Below are 24218 nucleotides of genomic sequence, written 5' to 3'. Positions count from 1 at the left end.
GGAAGGACTCAAGCGTTTTTCACACTCTGCAACCTGTCCTGTTCTGCAGCCACAGGCCACTAGAGTTTTTGCGAGTGAAATAGGACCCTGGTCCACTATCTTTCCCGCTGTGGGGAACACACAGCAAGTTCTCCGAGAGGCACTCTTGAGGCTTCTTCTTACAGAATGGGATTAGAAGGTAGCATGCTGACATGTCACACCTGGGGCGCTGGAAACGCGAAACATTAGCTAACAGCCTGTCTCAAACAGATCTCTCCTAAATCCCTCCTGCCTATTCTCTGACCTTGTTTTATTTCCTTGTTCTGGCTGAGGTTTCTGGAGTTATGAAACCAGTTAGGATTCATCTCCTTTGTAAGTTCTGCATATTGGGGCTTGGTTTGGGGATTTCATTTCTATTCTATCTTGGTGTCTCAATGGAAATTTCAATTGTCACATCCTGTTACAGCAGCAGCACTAAGAATTGTAACAACCACAGCAGCAACAACAGCAACAACTGATATGGCTTGAGTGCTTGACCCTTGCCAGGCACTTTATTTGATCCTCACAAGAACTCATTCAGTCAGGTTCGTGCCATGACTTATGAAGGGCACACTGATGATGCAGGACCTTGACTGTTAGGCTGGGAAGTTCGGATTGCACAATGCACAAGCGCAGGCCTTGCTGATGGCCTTTCAGCTGGCTTCTTTCCCTTTGTTAAGGATATTTGTGTGGGTCCTTGACTCAGGCCTCAGAGCAATTGCTTTCCTCCAACAGGAGACAGTAACTCCGCCTAAGAAATGATCCCATTTCAGCAATTCCTGGGAGGCCATTGCTGTAATAAAGGCCATTCTTTATGATATAAAAGTCTCACCCTCTTTCCCCCACCCTTAACGTTTCTAATTTGAGCCCCTCTGGTCCCTGTGGAGCCTTTAAATGCTTCAAGTGCAAGCCTATTGCCAAAGCAAGCCTGTCTGACTTGGGAGGCAGCGCCCTGCGCTGTTGCCGAATATTGAACAAACATTCGCACAGCTTTGGCTCTCCCAGGAGTCCTTAGTCTGCTGCCTTTGTTTTGTTTTCTGGATGAGGGCAAGCAGTGCCATCACCTCCTGCCGAAAAGCCCTGGCTGCCCTCCCAACAAGGAGTTGTCACTTCAACTGAGGCTGCTGCATTTTTTTTTTTTTTTTTTTTTTTTTTTTTTTTTTTTGGGCAACAAAATAATACCCAGCAGGAATTTGGGAGGAGAAAAAAGAGAGTTCAGTTGGCAGGTTCTCAAATGAATGGGTTGTAGTGTCATTGGAACTGAATTGGGCTTAAAACCAGACATGATCCTATTTTGGAAGCATTGTTCAGAGGGATGGGAAATGTGAACAGAGGATAAGTCTCTTCAAAAATGCTCTTTATCCTTGCCTGTTAAAGACAGCCCGTTTTAACTGAATTCTCCCATCCCCTCAATGGCAAGGGCCTATGTGAAAACCCAGAGGACGTCAGAACAACTGGCAAATTGATCAGCTATTCATCTGTAAACCTTCCAATTGAGAAAGCTAATTTTACTTTGGGAAGAGGTTGTCACTTGATTACAAGCCATCAATTAATTGTCCGTCTTGAAATTCACAAATCTTGGCTCTTAGACTTATCGATGCTCTGATAAGATAGCTCAGTGATCAGGCTCTGTAAATACATATCCAGCAAATATTTATCGACACTATTACTGAAAGCCCAAAGTGTTCCAGGTTCTATGTAAAGGGGTTATGGGAATCTGAAAAACTTAATACTGTCTTTGCCCTCATGGAGTTTACAGTCCGAAGGCCTTGAGAGGTGATGGACAGAACAGGATGCTACGAGAATCTGTAATATGAAGGCCTATAGAGATTGGTGGCATGGGGATGGAGTTCAGGGAAGGCTTTTCTGACAAACTGGCATTTGAACTGAAGATGACTTTAGCCACAGAGTGAGGTTGGATCAGAAATAATTAGCTTTCGCAATTGTAATGTCTACAGAGGAGTAATTAATGGAATGGTTAATGGTCTTCCCTGTTGTAACTCTCATCCAGATCATAATTTAAGCACGGTACAATCTTTACAAAAAGGATCACTGTTAATAAATGTGCATGGAAGATAGACATAAATCTCTCTCTCTATTTAGGTCTCAGGTTCTTCATTTGTTGAGCAATGGGGTTAGACCAGGTGACACTCAAGAGCCCTCCTTTTGCAAAACCAGCCCTTAAGTTCAGCTATGAATTTGATATTACTACTGCAAAGCAGTTGTCAGCCTAGACTATGGGCTTTTAACTCACCTGTTGAGATTGATAGATTGAAAAAAAAAAAAAAAGAGAGAGAGAGAAAGAAGATTCATTGGGAGAAAACAGACCAGCAAAGATCTATAGCTTGTTTTGTTGTTAAATGGATAGTTATATCTTTAACCAGTGGCTCTGAATGTTTCTTTGATCAAGGGAATTTTTACTTCTAGCACCACATTTCGTTCCCAATTAAATAATGTGCATATGGCAAGATGCTGTGAGGGGTAGGCCATCTATGTTTTATAATATAAGATTAAAATAGTAGTTTAAGTGATAAATGGGTTAACAGAAGAGACTGGGATCATGTGCTGAGAGGAAGACTAACTCACTGTATGACCTTGGAAAGTCTTTCTTTGGGACACAATTTCCCCTTGTTTAAAATGGGAGGGTTGTACCAGATTAGCATTTTCAAAGGTATGCTTTTTCAATAGCTTTCGAAAGGTGTTTTATAGCGAAGAGATGCCCCACTCTATGTTTTCTCATTAGGGATTCACAATTTAAGTGTATCGATGGCCTAATTGAGTCCAGTGTTTTTACTTTAATCCATTATACTGCCACATTCCTGTGTAACCAGAGATAGAATCTCCTTCTGAAACTCAGTTTCCCCAGCTGTAACCTAGCACCGGAGCAGAGGTGCCCAAACTTATTCTGTAAAGGATCAGATAGTAAATATTTTAGGCTTCGTGGGCCACAGCATCTTTGTTGCAACTACTCAATTGTGCCGTGGTAGTCATACACAATACATAAATGAATGGAGGTGCCTGTGTTCCAATAAAACTTTATTTACAAAAAAAAAAAAAAAGAGGCAGAGGACTGCATTTGACTCATGAACCACTTAATTTACTGACCTCTGGGTCAGAGTCTGAGTTAACTAGCCCCCTAATGTCCTTGCAGCTCTGACTGCCCTCTGACCATCTCCCCTCAACGGTTATTCTCTCCCAAGTCTGAAGTCACTCTGCTCCAAAACTATTTCTCTGGCCTGCCCTTCCAAAAGTCATCATCGTCTTCTTCTTTCAACTTGTCTGTATATAAGACTGTCTCTGTCTGCCCAGCTGCTGAGATGCCTTCTTCACAGCTTTGTTTTGTTTATCTTAGTAACTACCCTTCTTTAATCCCTCTGAAGGATTGGTTAGCTGGAATTTGCCTTGTCTTCCTCCCTCAGAGCCTTTGATCTGATGCTCATAAGCATTTGCTGACAGCCAGACAGAAAAGGTGGAGCCCAGATCCCAGGCCCAAGGGCCCAGAGAGTAATGAATGAAGGCTGCATTTATTTGTATTTCTAATTGGCAAGCCCATTTCCAGATCAGCTGCATGTCACTGCAAGCTGAGAGCTAGAGCAGGAGATAACCCTACTTTTTTCTCTCAGGCCTCGGTGCCCAGGGCCCCTGTTTTCACTGAGGCAGGAGCATGCCTTAACTTTACGAGGCTTGAGAGAAGCTGCTGTCTGGACCAAGTTCTGCCCCTTATTGCAGGACCCCCTGTTTTGCCACTCAGATTATGCATTGCACAAGTTTGAGAACACCATTCATATAGTCTGTGATGTAAATGGAACTCTCTGGGTTGTACAAATCACTTTGCTTTTTCAAGCTTTTTGATATAGCCATAGACCATTCTCTTCTTACGAAGTCTTACATAGAAGGCCACTCTGTAAAAGAGATACAGGTGGAACTGCTCTATTTGAAGCTGAGATGTGGGTTTAGAGTTCCATCTACCCAGTTTCCCTCTTGCCCTCTGCAACTATCCGTTGAGATGCTGCTTGGGATTGATCCATAGAGTTCCTCAGAAGGATTTCAGAACCTCTCGACTAGATCATGAATGTCATTCTAGCCATTCAGAGTTCTATAATCCCCCTCTTTAAGTCTCAAGTACATCCCTAGCTCTATGCTAAACACTGAAGCAGAGTGGGGGAGCGGGAGGTGGGAGACATTGTCCCATCTCCAAAAGCTGATCGTGTAGTTGGGGAGGTCAGCAGAAAATGGGATGAAAAAATGAGCTTAACGAGATTAGGGTTTATAAACAGAAATACTTATTCAGAGAAGAAAGGCTAGAGCAATGAGAAAAGACTTCCTGGAGAGGGTGACATTGGAATGGAGGATTGATGGGTGGTAAACATTTGAAGAGGCAGAGGGGAAGAGTAGGACAGGTGAGCAAAGACACAGAGGTGGGAAATGCTAGTGGTATGAATAAAGAGAGACAGCACAGAATGGAGCATGGGTAATGAGATCTCAGTGTGCACATGAAGAAGGGAGAAAAAGAAGTTTGAACAAGGGAACAGATGAGCACAGAAAGAAAGGGAAAATCATTTCTCTTCCAGATAGGTCCCCCTCCTTCTGTCTCATTTACCGCTCATAACTGTTTTTGTTAGTATTATAACCCCATTTTACAGAATCAGTCCTCACAGGCTTGGGGGTCTTAAGAGACCTTCCCAAGTTACCTTAGTATTATCAAGCAGAATTGGGGTTTACATGGAAATTGACTTGACTTCAGCTTGTGTTTCCCCCGTTACATGAAACTTCATGGAAAATTATAGGACTGGAGCTAGTTTTCAAAAGACAGGTAGACTTCGTGTAAATTGACAGTAGACAGGAATTTCTTGTTGGGAAAAATATCTTTGAATATTTACATCTTACAGGGCCCTTGGAGAATCCTCTTGTTTAACCAATCAACTTTAAATATGGAAAAAGTGAGGCCCAGAGAAAGAAAGTAAGGGGCTATTTAATATGAGCAGTAAAACAAGACACCATTCTGACATCTGAGTCATCAGGCCAGCTGTATCATCCTTTTTCTTTTCCATGGGATACCACTTCCTTAACACATTGAACCCTATGGGTTCAAGAGTCTGACCTTTTGAACAATATTGAATTCTTCTCCCTCTCTAGAGACCACAGAGCTGGGCAGCAAGAAGGAACTCAAGTCCATGCCCTTCATCACCTACCTCTCAGGTCTGCTGACGGCCCAAATGCTGTCGGATGACCAGCTCATCTCAGGTGTAGAGATCCGCTGTGAGGAGAAAGGCCGTTGCCCATCTACCTGCCACCTTTGCCGCCGACCGGGCAAGGAGCAGCTGAGCCCCACACCAGTGCTGCTGGAAATCAACCGTGTGGTACCACTATACACCCTCATCCAAGACAATGGTACCAAGGAGGTGAGTTCCCCTGACACAGCCGCTAAGTCACATCTAAGTACCAATCTTCCTGCCTCCTGCCCTTGTGGGCCCTTTGTCCATTGGGATTGTCTTTTATAATCATGATGGTGATGACTGACGTTTATTGATTCCTTACCATGTTTTAAGTACATATATAGCTGCTATAACCAATAAATCCTCAAATCTCAGTGGCTTAATATAATAGAAGTTATTTATTGTTTGTGCGGAGTCCCAAATAAATGTTTTTGGTGATGAGTGGCTTCACTCTGAGAAGTGACCCACCTTGTTCTATCTTGTGCCGTCATCAACCTGATGCTTCCATAGTTGCTGTGGAAGAAGAAAGAACATGGAGAATCACACTGAGAAGTTTACGTGGGCCAAGTCTGAAAGTGACAAATATCATTGCAGCTCCTTCCATTGGCTAGAACTCAGCCACTGGGCACACCTGTCTGCAAACAAAAACAGGGACCTATACTCTATTTAATGGTCTGGGGAAGAAGATATATGGGCTTGTTGAAAACCCAGCAGTCTCTGCCTCAGTATTATATTTGGATTATCTCATTTAATCATCCCTCCAGATCTGATTTATATGTAAATATTGGTTTCACTCATATGAAATTGTCAACATTTGATCATTTTTCTATTTATAAAAATGATAATTCCAGGGGTCCCTGGGTGGCACAGTCAGTTAAGCATTCAACTCTTGGTTTCGGCTCAGGTCATAATCTCGGGATCATGAGCTTGAGCCCCATGTTGGCCTCCGAGCTCAGCAAGGAGTCTACTAAAGTTTCTCTCTGCCCCTCCCTGTGTACGCACTTGCTCTCTCTTTCTTTCAAATAAATAAATAATTTTTTTAAAATATGGTAATTCCATATGTTTCATCCTAATGTCATGCCCACTTTACAAGTGAGGAAACCTCAAAGATGTTTACTGATTTGCTCAAAGTTGGTCTGCTTCAGAGACTATGTGCTTAATTGTGAAATTATATCTCCTCTCTTTCCTCTTTTTGCATCTTTCATTTCCCATGACAGCATGCCTGGTCTTGAAGAGACCGTATAAATGATTTGTTCACTGGTTTTCAAAATTGTATCATGGAACACTTTTTTTTCTTTCTTTCTTTTCTTTTAATGTTTTTTTTATTATATTATGTTAGTCACCATACAGTACATCCCTGGTTTCTGATGTAAAGTTTGATGATTCATTAGTTGCGTATAACACCCAGTGCACCATGCAATACGTGCCCTCCTTACTACCCATCACCAGTCTATCCCATTCCCCCACTCCCCTCCCCTCTGAAGCCCTCAGTTTGTTTCTCAGAGTCCATAGTCTCTCATGCTTCATTCCCCCTTCTGATTACCCCCCCTTTCTTTATCCCTTTCTTCCCCTACCGATCATCCTAGTTCTTATGTTCCATAGATGAGAGAAACCATATGATAATTGTCTTTCTCTGCTTGACTTATTTCACTTAGCATTATCTCCTCCAGTGCCGCATGGAACACTTTTTCTAAATGCAGTCTTTCAGGAACCCCAATCCATAAAACCAAGAATAGCGATGCGACTCCTTCAGTAGGGAGAGGAAGGTGGATAAGGCATCTCTACTTTGTCTGCACTCTTCCCTCTGGAGCAACTCCCAGATTACCCTGGGCTCTAAAAAAGATAGTCCGGTAGATCCCTGACCAAAACCAATAGGATGCTATGGATTATGCCCTCCTACCATAGTATTCTATGGGACTAAGTGCTAGAGGGTGGTAAGTGGTCAGACAGGGCTTCACAGAGGACAGAGAGGCGATGAGAGTAAGGAGGTGGCGAGCGTGTCAGGTAGATGACCAGAAGCAGAAAAGAACAGGATCTGTACAAAGACTGGAAGACATCCCATGGCTAATAAGATCGAGAGATAGAACGAAAGCAGAGGTGAGGCAGGAGAGGTCAGAAGGAGCCTGATCATATAGGTTATTGTAAACTAGCTCAAAGAATTTGGATCCTGTTGGAAGGGGAGTGAGATGCTTAGGATATGCAGGAAGGAGTCTATAGGGTTAGATTCGTGCAGCAGAAGGAGCCCTCAGGCAAGAAACTAGATGGCTATCAGTAGGAGTGCAGTTAAATAAGCATACAATGGAATATGAATACAGTGGAATTCTCTACAACAGACAAAACGAATGAACTATTATATCACTTAATATGAGATGAATGAACCTAATATTAAATGAAGAACTTAAGTCCCAAAAACATATTTTATATAACATGATACCCTTTTCCCTGTTTGGAGTTAAAACAGATAGATGCCAAATACACTACATTTTTGGAATTAATACAGGTGCTATAAACTATTTAAAAAGGGAATCAAGGAAATTGTCAACATAGGGTTCAGGGTGATGGTAGTCTTGAGTCAGGGAGGCGGGGCAATGGCATGAGGGAGCCCTCATTACATGGAGCTATCATGTTCCTACCTGGCATTTTGGGTGGTGGATTTGTGGGAGTTCTTTTAAAGTATTAAAACTAGCTAATTAATGAACGCTAAGTAGATGAGTACATAAAGCCTAACCATGCACGGTGCAATAATGAGCTTGAGTCATGAGCTAAGCCAATGGATAATTTAATTCTATGCATCAGGTCCCCACACTAACTACAACAAGAAGTCTAATATGTATATATCTCCACCTCTCTAGCTTCAGGGTGAGCGTTGAGTGTGAACATGCAAGTGTGGAAAGAGGGAGACCTGTGAGGAAGCTGTTGAAACTTCAGTGAATACCGAGATGGTCTGACCAGTGTTGTGTTAGTGTGGATGAGGGAAGCAGCATGGTTAGCTGCATGGGGCCAAGCTCTCCAGGGCTTGGTGGGGGAGGTAAATGAAAATCCTCATTTACTGCTCTGTAATCTTGGCCCAGTGCTGCCTTTCTGGTCCACACTCCTCTCATCTGTAATGTGGCACCGTCCTAGCTAAGTCACAGGACTTTGGTGATGTGTTCTTGGCACATGTGGTCACAAGAGGAGTGGTGGTTCTTTTCCTCCTTGTGTAGGAGTCAGATTCCCCCATGTCTGGGTTCTATGCCAGCTTCCTCGGCATGATCAAAATGTCCATTTCTTCGGAAATCCAGTGAGATGTTTTCAAGGCCAGTTGGTGGGATGTTATCAGACAAGCCCCAGTGTGAATGCAGTCACTAGATGTCACTGTTCTCCCTACAGGAGATCTGGAATTCTTGGAGCACTAGTCATTCATTCATTCATTCATTCATTCAGTATTTTTGAGTACTTACAATATCCCAGGTACTGTGTCATTCCCTGAGAAGTGATGAGTACAATGAGAACACTTGGCCTTTATCTTCACAGAGTTTACGGTCTTGTGGACGAGACAGGTATGAATGAAATGATCACGCAAGTCAAGACAGACTGCAAAGTTCCAAGAGAAGACCAGGCCAGTGGGTTGAAAGTGTGTGATAGGAGGTCTTGTGGAGTTAGGGAAGGTTTCCCTGAGGAAGTGACATTTAAACTGAGTTTTTGGGGGTCGGGTGCATAAAGTGAATGTGGAGGACTGGGTTTGGGGGAGGGGAGGAGCCTGAGCACAAGCAAGGTGGAAGACCCAACTCCTGCAAAGGCCTGAAGAATGAGCAGGCACGGCCCATTTCCCTGAAAAACTGAGAACCCATGTGGCCGGGGCTGAGACTAAGGGGAGCTCCGTGAGCAGTGCTGAGGACCAAGTGGCAGGGCTGGGCAAGGAAGAGCTGCAGAGTCTATGGTGGTGTGGAGTTTGGCCCCGATGGTGGGGAGCCAGAGAAGAGTTCGGGCGGGTAGACAGGCAGGGGTGCCATCTTCTCAACTGCAGGCTCCTCCTCTTAGTCATCCCTGCTTGGAAACGTTAGAGCTGGCTGATGAACTGGCTTCCTTGAGGCTCCAGTTTCTTCTCCCTGGCCCCCAACCCCAATGGTAGACCCTTTTAAAGGTGCATTACAGCCTAGGGGCTGTGGTGCATTTGGCTTTTCCAGGGGAGCCAGGCTAGGGTAGGAGTGGAGGGGACAGGCTGACTATAGGTGTGGAAATGACGTGGAGGAGGGGAATATGGCCACTGAGTGAGGCTGGTGTGCTAAGAAGGTAGCCACTCTCCTTGTGATCATTTTTTGTTTTCTACCTCCCCTGCAAATCCCATCACTCCTTCTCCCATGGCTTCACCATCTCTTCGCTTTTCTCTGCAGCCAGAGGTAGAGGACACATGGATAAAACACAAGAGAACCTTGGCCTGGGCTCTGACACTGAGACACAGCAAGGCTGGGGCAAGTCCTTTTTTTCCTTTCTGGGTTTTTCTTTTCCTATCTGAGAAGGCAGAGAGGCCGAGTAAGTTTCTTTCTGAGTTTCCTTCAAAGAGACTGTGTCTAAGTGGAATCCGGTAGCTCAAGCTCTGTGCTCCACTTAGAATCCTGCTTCAGTCTCCTGTTCACTCTGTGATGCTGAATGATTTCTCCAAACCTCAGTTCCCACATCTGCAAAATGAAGTCTTTATGGAGATCAACTGATATAACAAATGCATAGTACCTGGCACATAGCATGTAATGGACAAACATTTTCTGTGATAATGATAAAAATGTTGTTTTTCTTAACTTGACCCTTCTTTTTTTATGATTCCTTTGGTACTTCCTCTTCTAAGTAGTACTTGATAACTTTGCAGATGCCCAAAGTGCTAGGGACATGCCATTTTAGAGTCAGATCTGTGTGTCTGCATGGGAGAGGTCACTGGTTAACCCAAGAGGGCAGATCATGAATGGAGGGATTATAGGAGCATTTTCTTACTTTATAAACATTGCTGGAGTTCATATTCTGTTGGTAAGGGATACCACAGGTGGAGTTACACATGTGCAAAATGATTTCCTTCTCCTGCACACTTTCCGATATAGAATGCAAGCATTCTTCTATGTAAGAACTCCCGAGTCCTTGAGATATTTGAGGTGCTCAGTCAACTTCTAAGTTCCATTGTATGGCATGGTCAGGACGTGTCAGAGATGGGGTGTGACTTGCCCGAGGTCTGCGAGGCAGTTCTGGCCTCTGATTCTGGACCAGGGTTAGGATGTGCTCTGGACAGCCCGGGGGACCATTAGACACTAGTTCCTCTGACAGTTGGGATCTCCTTGGGTCCATCTCCATAAATGCATTCGAAAGGATGATGCCTTGTGCCTCAGTTGGAAAGGAGCCCTTCATTATATGTTATGCTGTGATTTAGAACAAGGACAGCAGGAAAAAATTCTTTATGATGGACAGTTTGATTAATACATAAATCTCCTCCTCCACCTGTTAAATGACCCCACATAGCCCAAAGCCATAGCACAGCTAGTGCTTAATGTACAAGACTTTGTGTGGCTGTTAATTTAGCCTTTGGATGAGGAAGAAGAAGCAGCTCCAAGTGGGGGAGACAGAATAGTGTCACGGTGAAGAGACAGACAGAGCTGGATTTGAAATTCTTCTCTGCCATTGACTACTGGGTGACCTTACTTTTACCTGTTTGTAGAGTAAGCATGTAATATCTGTCTCTATCCATGTTGGGGTTGGGAGTTCTCTTTGGAAGAACTAGAGAATTGGGACACTTGGAATCTGAACTAGGCTCTGTCCTTGATTCTTAAATGACATTAGACACAAACGCTTCTACTGTTTTGGTCTGTTTCTTTAGCTGTACCATGAAAATTCTGGGCTAACTTTATCGCCCTGCCATCCCCTACCTCTTGGTGCTATGATAGGGTCAGATCTAGCTTTTACCCTGAAAATAAGGGAAATATTCTGATGTTAGAAGAGTCTTCCTGTGACCTGCAATTTATTTCCCATCGAGAGCTATTAACAATTTTATTCCTTAAATTAATATTAGAAAGAGAAAGGTGTACATATCTTGCACTTTATTGCAGTGCCGCAGCATTGATGAGTAGAGGGGGATATTAAAATCATATCCTATTCATTTTATAGATCAACCTTTTTATTTTGCAAATGGTAAAAGTAAGACCTAAAGGTGAAGAATGGCTTGCTCTCAGTCACATAGCCAGTTCTGAATTTAAAGTAGTTAGGTGCGGCTTCTGGCCTCAGCAATGCCTTTCATCTCTCTGAGAGTCCGTTTCCTCATCTGTAAAATGGATAGTCGTAACTTTCCCCACAGGGTTCTCTTGTAGAAAAATTAAGACACCCTTTGCTAACAATTTGAGGACTATAAAATACTCTACAGATGGATGATTCTTTCCTAGCGCTCGGGTCTCCTGACTTCCAATCATGTGAGTTTTGTTTTGTTTTTTCTTTTTCTTTTCATGCCGCTCTAGGAAGAGCCATGTATAATTTTGGTCTTGTTGTGGTTGTCTGACCTTCCAGCAGATCCTCTCTCTCTGCCAGAAAGACTTGTTTGCTCTATTTACACTTCTTGGCTCTCACTGAGAAGAGAATTCCAAATGACTGCTCTTTGAAAAGAAATTAACAGCCAAGATCACACCCCCCCCCCCACGATTACCACCACCACCATCACCACCACCATTATCACAACCTCTGTCACCATTACTGCAGCACCATTGCCACCATCTCCTTGCCTTGGGTGCGTAGTGTGTGCCAGATACTGTGCTAGGAAACATGACAGAGGGGGAGTAAGACACAGATTGTGCCTTCAAGGGGCTCACAGTCTAGTGAATGAAGCAGAAGAACCACATACGTAACTCTAATTACTTGCATATGTTACATTCATGCATGACTTATTTTCAAATAATACAATTGACATTCCAACAGTGTTAGAGAAGTGGGAGAAAGAAACTCAGAGAGAGTCTGGAAAAGATTCTTGGGGCAGGCAAGGTGGATGTGGGCAGATCATGGAACAGCTTGAGGCAAGTCTGTTGATGATGAGGATAACACCATCTACGAGATGTGTCTCACATGCCAAAAATGGTGCCGAGGGCTTTACATGCTTTATCTCATTTAATCATCCAACAACTTAGGAGGGAAGTACTATTGTTATCCCTATTTACTAGATGAGGACACTGAGGCTCAGAGAAGCTTGAACCCAGTTCTGTAAAGTTCCAAAGCTGCTCCAAGTCAGAGTTGGAAAACTGAGCCATGGGTGAAATCCAGCATGCCCCACCTGTTTTTATAAATAACATTTATGAAACGTGGCCACATGTTTGTTTACATATCATCTATGGCTGCTTTCCTGCAACGATAGCAAGGTACGGTAGTAGCCACAGAATAGAGTATGGTGCACAAAGCCAAAAACATTTACTCCTAGTTCTTTACAAAAAAAGTTTGACAAACCTTGGTCTAGACTAAGGAATATTGGAAAGGAAGGGGAAAGAAAGTTATGTCACATACTATATGCCAAACCTATATAACAGAAAAATAAAGCCCAACAATTATTGAGTGCCAACTCTATGCCTGGCATTTTAAAGTGCTTTATGTGTATTAATATGCACTCTCTATATATCAATAATATATCACTCTGCCCCCCAACACATTTGAATATGCACTCTTATGCCCATTTTACGAATTAAAAAGCAAAACCCGAGGCTTTACAGCGAAAAATAATTAATCTAAGATCACATAGCTAGTGACTTGTGGGGTCAGAATTCAAGCCTGGGACACCTGTGTCTAAAGCTCATGTGTGTGTTTTTGTTTTTAAGAGAGAGAGAGAGTGCATGCAAGCGGGGGTGGGAGAGCAGAGGAAGACAGAGAATCTCAAGTGGCTCCATGCTCAGCACTGAGCCCGACTTGGGGCTCAATCCCACAACCCTGAGCTGAAATTGAGAGTCGGACGCTTAACCAACTGAGCCAGCCAGGTGCCCCAAAAGCTTATTGTTTAATCAGTCACTCTGCAACAGGCCTGAGAGATTTGGGAGAGATCGAACTGGAAAAATGATGTGCAGGAGCCTGAGCTCTGGGCAGCTTTGAATGCTGCGTCAAGGGAGTTGGGAACCATGTAAATGATGGGGAGTCCTCCTTCAAGATTTGGGTCAAGGGAAGGACATGACTAAATGTGACTTTTAGGGGTGCCTGGCTGAATCAGTCAGTAGAGCATGCAACCCTTGATCTCAGGGTTGTAGGTTCAAGTCCCATGTTGGGTGTAGAGATTACTTAAAAATAAAATCTTAAAAAATAAAAATAAATGTGACTTTTAGGTGACTAACAACAGCAACCATCGAAGGGTGAATTTCAGGGACCAGGGCTGTGTAAATAACCAAGGGTTATTAATCTGGGGTCTGCAGATCTCTGATTTTGAAGGGTCTTTGGATCTCCATCCTCAGAAAATTATGCCAAAGTATACATTACCAAATTCTTTTTCCTGGCAAAAAAGATACATGACATCTGCATATTTTCTAAACGTTCTTGACCCAAATGTTGTAAAAGACTTAAATAAGATGACCAGTTAGTTTGGGTTTCCACTTCAGAAGTTCATATTTGAGATGGCTGGGAGTGTGGGGACCCAATTCAAATAATTTTAGCAAGTGTTTATGAGGGTCTCCTCTAGGTCAGGCACTATTCTGGAGATTTGAGATACATTAGAGAGCAAAAACAGGCATATATTGTGACCATCTGGAGACTTAATTTCTACTGGAGCATGTGTGGGAGACAAAAAGCAAACAATCAGAATAGTAAATAACATTGTATATTAGAAGGTGAAGAGAAAAAAAAACAACAACAACAAAGCAGAACAAGTGAGGTCAGGAGTACCTAGTGGAATATGGAGACTTGGATTTCAGAGTGTCTCAAAGTCCCTTACAATCAGTTGGGATGGGAATAGAGGAAGCATTTGTTAAAAATACAGGTTCCTGGCTTCATCCTACTGATTATTTTTCTCTGGTGGGGTGAGGCTGGGAATCTTGATTTTCACAAGCTTTCGAGGTGATTCTAATACACACTGAGCTTGAGAACCACTATCCAAAACCATGGTTCATATGTCTCTTTCATTCTGAAGTTCCTTCAGGGAATTCCTTGTTTAAGGATTAGGAAAGTCAAGTACTTATAATCTGGTGTAAATCTCTGCTATTGTGGGCCACTTCCTCTCCATCTCTGTGCATTCTGAGGAGGTGCACTGGCCAGAAACCAGACTGTCAGGCAGTCCTTGGCAAGAGGGAAGATCAAAGAAAAGAGGGAGAAATAATCCACGTATTACTCAACACACTCATGGTCAATTACAAAAGAGGAACTTAATGCTTGGCTTGCCTGCTTGCAAAACTGGAAAACGTAGCTATTTCATGGGACCAGATGACTACCAGCTTCAGTAAGATACAAAAGACATACAGACTTAGCACATGCAGACATTTTTGCATGTCAGAGCACAGGGCGTCCTTCCCCTACGCCCGCCCCATGGGACATTGAATTCAGTTAGCAAATGTGATAAAAAAGAGAATGGCATAATGTTTTTCCCTTGTACTTTTAATAACAGTCATTTACTGAGCATTTCAATTGTGCCAGGAGCTCAGCTCAAGCCCTTTATGTACTTAGCTCACTGAACCCTTTCATGAACCCCACATGGTGGGGATTATTATTGTCTTTTTTCCCCATTGTGTAAACTGAGGCATGGAGAAGTTAGACCACTTGCCCCTAGGCCCTAGAAATAGGAACTGGTAGAATCATGGTTTGACCTGAGCACCTGAGCTTTTTTCTGATTTTGCTATACTCTCTATTACCTGCTTCCCTTCAACTCTTTAAATTATCATAAATGGAAGTCCAATGTTTACTGAAGACACTATCACTACATATTATCTTCTCCAGCTACTGTGTCTTCATTTCTTTATCTAATGGCCAAAATTTTTGAAAAAATTGGCTACTTCTACTGTCTATACTGATTCACTTGCATTCATTCCAGGGTTGAAACCCTTCATCCAATGGAAATAGAGTGGCTTCTCAAGTATAAGTCCTGCAGACACTACATTTGCCATAAAAGACTACCTTTTTTGATTGTGTTCTCTCAGTTTTTGTAATTCTGAAACCAGTCAGATATACTTGATACTTTTCTTCCTTTCTGTACTCACCCCCTCTAAAACTACAACCCATTATCAAATCCTATAGATTTTTCTTCTTTTCTTCTTTCAACTTCACTTTTACCCAGTCTGGTTCAAGTTTTGCCTGGACTATTGTAATTGTCCCCTCATTGGCTAACAAGGATCCTTGCTCCCTCTAGTTAATTTTCTTCCTTGTAGCCAGAGTGAAATTTTCAAAACTAAAACTTACTCTCATCACTTTCCTCATTCAAACCCTTAACTGCCTTCCAGTTCCTTAGGATCAAGACTGAGGTTCTTATGCTGGCATACATGGGGCTGTTTGGATGGCCCTTCCAACTCCTTAAAACTCATCTTACCCCCACCCTCCTTGCTTTCTGTTTTCTAGTCTCTGGCAATCTTTCGGTTTCTGGAAAGGCTATGCTTTGTCATGCCAAAGAGCTTTTGCTGTTCCCTTTTATCGGCGTGTATGTCAGCCCTCCCCCTCCTTTTCTGAGTTAACTGCCACTCCCCAATGCCCCTGAAGCTTCCAGATTTGATAAGCTCCCCATTTGTTTATGTCCTTTCTTGAGTCTTTTCATCTTTCTTCCATAGCAGTTATCAAAGTTTCTAACTATTATTATTATTTTAGAGAGAGAGTGAGTGCATGCTTGTGAGTTGGGGGGGGGGCGCTGAGGAAGAGAGGGAGAGGGAGAATCTTAAGCAGGTTCCACACACATGGGGCTCCATCTCACAACCCTGAGAGTATGACCTGAGCCAAAATCAAGAGTCAAACACTTAACTGACTGAACCACCTAGGTGCCCCTGTTTCTAATTATACTTTTATGTTTTGTAAGTGATTAGTGCCTGTGTCTCTTCCTCCTTCACATTTTATTATTTTATTCTATGATGACAGCAGTGTCAGTGAGGAAGGAAGAGAGGTAAACTGAGGAATGAAGGCATTGGACAAGCATCTAATCCAACCCTAGTCTACTTCTTGATTCCTTTCTGCTACATCTTGCGAATGTAGCAAAGTTTGTGTTTGAACATTCCCAAACAGCTTGCTCAGTGACCCTAAGCATCCTGTTTCCCTCACTTCTAGAATATCCTTCCTGATACTGAGCCAAACGGTTGTCCTGTACATTAAGGAGTAAACTCCATGAGAACAGGGTCCGGGCAAACTTTTACTCAGCATTGCACCAACAGCTTCTGGTGCCGTGCCTGACTCATAGTAGAAATTCAATAAATCCTCAGTGAGAGTAGACGAATGAATGAGTGAAAAGTAAATGAGTTACCAGCTTACACTGCTATGCTCACATGGTGCGCTCACATACAATGACCCCCTTAATCGTCTCAATAGGCCTATGAAGGTAGCGATGATTAACTTTATTTTACAGATAAGGAAACTGAGGCTCAGAAAGGGTAGGTGCGACCTCCTGAAGCCCAAAAGGGCTAACACATATCAGAACCAGGCTGGAATCCCTTTTCTAGCTCTCCCACAATCACTCATCCATCACATGACCATGCAAAGACTACCCCAGCGGGGCGGTGCTGGGCTTCCAGGAACAGAGCAAGCTGTAGGCCTTTCTGGAGTTTAGCCCTGTTCACGGGGGGCTCTTCTTGGGTCATTAGATAACTTCAGTCAGCAGTGATGCAAAGGGCCCACGAAGAATTCACAAACAGTTCTACTCTCTCCTCTGTTTCTCTCTAAGAACCAAAAAGTCGTTCCAGATGTGTCTCACAATTCACCACGCAGATGCAGCTGAAAGCAGCATGAGTTTGTACCATTATACAGTCAGTCTGTGCAGTGCTTTCTCTGGTCAACAGACTCACGTCATTCCTAGTATTTCTGAGTGGAAGGGTTCCAGGCTATAAACTCAAGTCCTGGGAGGAAGAGAAACCATTGAAGAATGGGGCTTCTCCTGGGACCACATGTTTCTTTTATTTTTCAGCTTCATCTCCACATTCTCCCATTTTGGAGGACACTGTTAAATCCCTGGGTCTTCTGCTACCCAACCCAAAACAATTTAGTTTAGAAAACTATAATGTATACAAGAGCAGAGAAACTAGTGTCATGAACCTCCATGTACCTCTTACCTTCCAGTTGCAATATGATCAACTCATTCCAAGCCTGTGTCACCCGCTCTCTCACCCCAAACATTATGTAATTTTATGTGTAAATGTTAAAGTCAATATTTCCCAAAGATAAGGGCTAAAAAAAAAAAAAATAGCTCAAATACCATTACCATTACTTTGCTCTCCAAATTAACAGTTCCTCGATACCATCAAATATCTAATCATTGTTCACATTTACTAAATTGTCTTATATATTTGGTACAAGTTTGTTCTAGGTTTGTTCAAAGTGAAATCTAAATAATATCTAGACATTGCGATTGGCTGATAAGTAAGTTTCTTTTAATCTATAGGTTCCTTCCTTTATATACCTCTCTTTTTATTCCTTGTGCTATTTTATTAAGAAAAACAGGTCGTTTGTCCAATAGCGTTCCCCCCAGTCTGGATTTTGCTCATTGCATCCCCATAGTATCATCTAACATGTTCCTCTGCCCTTGTGTTTCTTGTAACTTGGTAGTTAGGTCTAGAAGGTTGACTAGATTTGACTTCTTGGCAGTCTCCCACAACCAGTATTGATACACCCGTAGACCAAGGTGATCTAATAGATTAACTTGAGCTTTCTAATCTAGTAGTTAAGACTTTGTTTTTGATGCTGGTCAAGTCTGTCATCAAGTCCTGGCTATCCCTTTTCTCCTATGTGACTTTTGGCAAGGAATTCTTTTTTTTTTTTTAAGATTTTTTAAATTTATCTGACAGAGCTAGAGACAGCCAGCGAGAGAGGGAACACAAGCAGGGGGAGTGGGAGAGGAAGAAGCAGGCTCACAGCGGAGGAGCCTGATGTGGGGCTCGATCCCAGATCACCGGGATCACGCCCTGAGCCGAAGGCAGACGCTTAACCGCTGTGCCACCCAGGCGCCCCTTGGCCAGGAATTCCGAACCCTAGTTCACTCAGATGTGAGGTGGGTTAATGATAATAATACCTAACTTCTGAGGTTATTACATTAAATGAGATGGGTGCCTAACATGCTTAGCCTTCTGCCTATAGACAAGCTCTTACTTCTCTTCTCCTCCCTTCCTTTTCTTCCTCTTGCTTACCCTTCTCCTTCTCCACATTTCATTATTTTGTTTTATGATCAGAATAATGCCTATGAGAAAGAAAGAGCAGGTAGACTCAGAAGTGCAAGAGATTATCCAGGCATCTAGTCCTACCACAGTCTATTGCTTAAGTCTTTTCTACCATACCCTGTAAGAGTCTGTGTTTCAATATTCCAAGTAAAGCTTGCCCAATAAGCAACTTGTTCACTCACTACTAGAATGTTTTCTTTATTCAGTCAAAATACTTTCCTATGTATTTCCTGTCCTTGTTTCTAGTTCCGTTGATCAAAACTGTAGTGAATAGACTACCTATTGACTTACTGGACAGAGCATATACTTTGGAATCAAAGAGATGGGGGTTCAAATATCAGCTTTGCTACAAAATTCCTTTGTGTTTTTGGGCACATTAATTAAATTTAGGATACTGTTTTCTCACCAGTAAAATGGGCTTAATAATGCCTACTTTATAGAATTGTTTCTTTTTTTATTATTAACATAAAATATATTATTTGTTTCAGGGGTACAGGTCTGTGATTCATCAGTCTTACACAATACACAGCACTCACCACAACACATACCTTCCCTAGTGTCCATCACCCTATAGAGTTGTTTCTAACTAAAGTAATGAAAATAACAGATTAACTAAAATAATCCAGGAAAGGTGCTTAGCAGCAACGTTTAGCAATAGAAGTAGCTCAATAAAAATCTATCCTCTCTCCTGGTTCTAAGTGACAGTCCTTCAGGTATTTGGAGACATTTTAGGTCTTAGTTCTGGTAAACATCCTCTGTTCCTTCAATAATGTTCCATCAAGTCGGTGTGTTCTTAACTCTGACTTGGTTTTATGCCAACCATCTTGATTATCAGCCTCTGAAAGAACTTAACTCTGACTCAGTTTTATCCCAAACATCTTGATTACTAGCCTCTGAAAGTATGTCCTGCACAATTAAGGGTAAAATCCAAGTCTCTTGCTTCCAGACTTCTGGATTTGTCCTTGGTCACAATAGCTTCTGTCTTTAGTGTCATGTTTATAGTAAGCATTCAAAGCATCACTTTTGAGTGGGGAAAATACTGAAGCTCAGAAGGAGAACTCTCTTATCAATGTCACACAGCCAATAGTTTTGGAACCAGGATTTAAACATGTTTGTGTGGTTCTGTAGCCTGTAGTTTCAACATGTAAGCTGTAGAGACGGCCCCATCGTTGGCTCCTTCCTCTACACTTTGACATAGGCCAGCCCGTTGTATCATCAAATAACCTTTCTTGGATTCTACAGTCTTTCCTGTCACTATCTTTTTCTTCACTTTTCCTTGGTGGTGAAACTTCTGCTCTGTTTTCACCTCTTAGTCACTTCTCAGCTTCTTGGAAGCTATTCCACTATCTCATTGAAGTTCTTGTCTCAGAACTCAGCAAAGACCTCCTCTTCGTCCTCCTCCTCCTCCTCTAGTGAAATGTAATTGATGCATAACAGTATATTGTTTCAGGTGCACAACGTAATGGTTCTGTATTTGTGCACATTGCAAAATGATCACCACGATAAGTCTAGTTAATAATTAACAGTCATTATCGTAGTTATAATTTTTTTTCTTGTGATGGAAACTTTTAAGGTCTATTCTCTTAGCACCTTTCAGGTATACAATTCAGTGTTATTAACTATAGTCACAACCCTGTACATGACATTCTCAAAACTTATGTATTTCATAACTTCAAGTTTCTACTTTTTGACCTCTTTTACCCATTTTCCCCACCCCTATCTCCTGCCTCTGAGCAGCCTCTCTTTATCTATGAGCTTTTTTTCCCCTTAAGGTTCCACACGTAAGTGAGATCGTATGGTATTTGTCTTTCTTTGACTTAATTCACTTACCATATCTGTTCAAGGTCCGCCCATGTTCATCTGGCAAGATTTTATTCTTTATGGCTAAATGATATTCCTCTCTCTGTGTGTGTATGCACACTCAATACATTTTCTTTATCCATTCATCCATCATGGACCCTAAAGTTGTTTCCATATCTTACTATTATAGATAATGTTGCAATGAATATTGGGGTGCACATATCTATTTGAATTAGTGTTTTCACTTACTTTGGATAAATACCCAGAAGTGAAATTGCTGGCTTATATGGTAGGTCTGTTTTTAATTTTTCGAGGAACCTCTCTGCTGTCTTCCATAGTCACTGCACCAATTTACATTCCATTAACAGTGCACAAGTGTTCCCTTACCTCCGCATACTCACCAACACTTGTTACTTCCTACCTTTTGGATAATAGCCATTCTAACAGGTATGAAGTGATTCAACAAGGACCTTCTGTTAGCTCAATCTAAAACCCTGTTCTCAATTCTTTCTTAGAAGCATCAGTCTGCTCTTAGAAGAGCTTGAGCTTGACTCCTTCAACTTTAGTTTGCTCAGCCTGAATCTTTACCAGAAGTTATTACTTCCTTTCAAAAAATAGAAGGAATATCAGGAAATGGAAGTATGGTAGCTGCTTTGGGATTGAAGAGTACACATTAGTGAGGCTCTGCCCACCCCTCCGTATTGCTTCTTTCATAGTTTTTTCTCAAATTTTCAGATATTTATTTTGAAGGAATCTGGAGAAACTATATAGATATGTTCTTATAGTAGGTATATATTGGTGTGTGTATGCATGTGTATGTGTGTGTGTGTGTGTGTGTATCTGTGTGTGTGTATATGTTGATATGTATTTTATATTCAGGTGGTATTATTTATATTCAAGGTAAACAAATTTATCAGTGAATTTTTGAGATTTTAGGCATTTTAGTGAAATGTGATTGAGAAGGTCCAGGTTTTGGGGTCAACCAGATCTAGATTTGAATTTCAGAATTTACGCTTACCTGTTGGGTAGTATTGCACAAGTGACTTATCCTACCTGAGTTCCATTGTCTAGTCTGTAAGAAGATTTGCTTCCTAGGATGGTTCTGGATATTACATATGATGATAGATGCAAAGAAAAGAAGGTTCAAGAATCAGATAGATCTAAGCTTACATTCTTATTTTGCTACGTACTATGGAGATATAACTTAATTACTCAGAATCTCAATGAAGATAACATGAGGATGATGTAACTCCTAGAATTATTGTTAGCTTAGCTAAGATTATATATATAAAGCACTTAGCAATGCCTAGTATGATTAAAACTTTGATCGATGTTAGTTTCAGCTTCTTTCCTCTTCAACTTCCCCTTCCTTCTCTTTCTTTTCTTCCTTGTCTCTTCTGCTTCTGCTCTAGCGGATGATTAAACATTCAGCGCAGAGTAGGTGTATAGTTAATAGTAATTGCCTTACCCTCAGACATCCATTGATTAAAAAACCAGAAGGGTAGTTAGTTCATAGAAACTGGGAAAGGCATACTTCCCCAAAGGCAAAGATAATCTTAATGTCTTTTTGGCAGTTGGTTCTAGTGATTTATTGTTCCCCACTGAAAAAATGTTAAAAAGAATAAAAATGATTTGGAGCATAGATATACCTAGAGTAACTTTTTATCTATAAATAATCGTAAATAATAACTTTATTATGTTCATAATTAATAATAATAATTCATAATAAGTATGTTGCTTCCATGGAGAGAACATCCAAGTTTAGGGCTTTGTCAACATTCATCTAATTGTCAAATATACATATATGTGCAGACACGTAATAGATCTGGCATTATTTTAGGTACTTTACAAATGATCCTTAAACATTCCTTACTGCTGTAGGCATTAATATATCCCTATTTTACACTTGTGGAAATGAAACATGGAGTTGAAGTCACTTCATCAGTTTGCTTAGTGATGACACTAAAATTTGAACCCAGGGGTTTGGTTCCAAAGACCATACTCTTAACCTCCATGTCCTGCTGTCCCTCCAGCATGTATAACATCATTTTATGGGTTAAGGGATCTATCTAGACTTCAGAGTCCCAATATACCATGATGGAATTGTGACTACAATGAATAGTGTAGAAATCCCCCTTTTCATAACTCCCCAGCTAAATTTCTAAGTCTCCCATTCAAAGGCAAAGATAGGCTTAGTTTGAGTCTAGACTAAGCATGTCCCCTCCTGTCCTCTGACCTTTCTTTCCCTGCCCCCACCCACAGGCCCAAGAATGGAGGCCTCATCAGCGGGAGTGACTGCCTCCTTCAGATGCCTCCCAAGGGAAAATGGGCGTACTGGAAAAATGAGGTCACCAGTGGCCACAGAAGGGAAATTTTGCAGTCCTTTACTCAGAAACTCACCATTAACTTAAGCTAGCATTTTGCGACATAAACTCCACAATCTTGGACAAATCTTCCAATTGAAATCTTCCCACCCGCCTCTCATCTCCAGATGTTCTCACCACAGGGGAGAGGAGTTACTATCTGTTAAAGGACAGCAGACCTTAGAAGACAGGTCTTGCCTATTGGGTGGGGCTGGGAGCCTTGACTAAAAGCTTCCCTTAGGAAAAGTGTGAGTTCCATCCAGGTTTTCCCTTCTAGGACTGAGTGGGCCAGGAGCAACGCCTCGTAGGAGACAGGCTGAGAGGAGGAGCTGCTCTCTGAAGAACTTGGATTTGTATAAGACTAAGAAGCCCTTGGCAGTTCAAGGTCACAAGGCAAGATGCCTTGGGAAGATGACTCATGATTAGATGGATGAGGCTACTGATATGGCTGCGTCTTCTCCCTGGAGTTATAACTGATGTTTCCTGTTGCTCATAATTGGTCTGCTATTCATCACTTTCACAACTGCTATCAGCTCAGTGACAGGCAGGACAAATGGTCTGGAGATAGTTTAGAACAATGTAAGCGAATCTATTGCCCTGGTGACTGAGAAGGTCTGCTAGGATAACATCCTAAGAGCTCCCAGTCTTCTATTCCTCAGAGTTCGCCACTCATCCACACGACACTTAGTCATGCAACGAACATTTATGGAGTACCTACTCTGGGACAGGCCTTGTGGAAGGAGCTTCTGGTAAAATAAGGCAAGGAAAAGTTCAGTGGACAGGATAGGCATACAAATAAATAATTCAGTAAAATATTGTATCTCACTAGCAGATATGTTGTCCAAGGTGCAATGGAAACCTTTTGGGTTTCCATTCTGGGAAATCAGTTCTGCTGGGAAATCAGAAAGGAGTTTCCAGAGAAGATTGCAGTTGTAGTGGGTCTTAAAGAATGAGTTCATGATTTGACCAAAGGTAGAATGAAGGAAAAGCATTCCAGGCTGACAGAAAGTTTGTTGCTTGTCTGGTCCATGTTACAAGTGGTCCAGTGTAGCTGGTACGTAGGACTGGGGCAGACTGCGGTGGTAGGACATGAGGCTAGAGGGATTGTTTGACATCTCTGTGGGAAGGGCCCTGTATGCCAGGCCAAGAACAGAATGCTTATACTTCTCTTGGTCAAGGCTCTTTCACTGGTAAGAAGTTAGAAACCCACTGAAATGTTCTAAGCAAAAACTGGAGAAAATACTATAATGATATAGTGATTTCTCATGTAACCCAAGAACAAAGAACATAGCAGGGCCCCCAACATCTGGGAAGCTACTCTCAGCAGTAACTCAGGAGCCTGCCATCTCTGCTTCTCTCTCTTTCTTTAATTCCCCTCCTCACTTTTCTGTTCTCTGTGAATGTAGCTTAACAAGCCAAGACCCCGTAGCCAAGTCTAGCTTTGTGTCTCATGCCAGTTCAAGCACTCACAGACGAATGACCATTTGAATCTAATTCCCAGGGAAAAAAAACCTAATTGG

The 24218-nt window shown here is 42.0% G+C and overlaps 1 protein-coding gene across 1 annotated transcript in view; it reads left to right on the top strand.

The window, feature by feature from the left end:
- The window catches only part of ASTN2 (astrotactin 2), an 844435-nt gene that overhangs the window by 665485 nt on the left and 154732 nt on the right, over positions 1–24218 (top strand). The window contains 1 exon segment of the mRNA XM_040631793.1: positions 5155–5420. Within this exon segment, the coding sequence (XP_040487727.1) occupies positions 5155–5420 (266 nt within the window).

The sequence above is a fragment of the Ursus maritimus genome, unplaced genomic scaffold (assembly GCF_017311325.1).
Source record: "Ursus maritimus isolate PB19 unplaced genomic scaffold, ASM1731132v1 scaffold_17, whole genome shotgun sequence".
NCBI lineage: Eukaryota > Metazoa > Chordata > Mammalia > Carnivora > Ursidae > Ursus > Ursus maritimus.
Note: the sequence above shows the minus strand (reverse complement) of the source record. Positions and strands in the feature narration are given on the sequence as shown.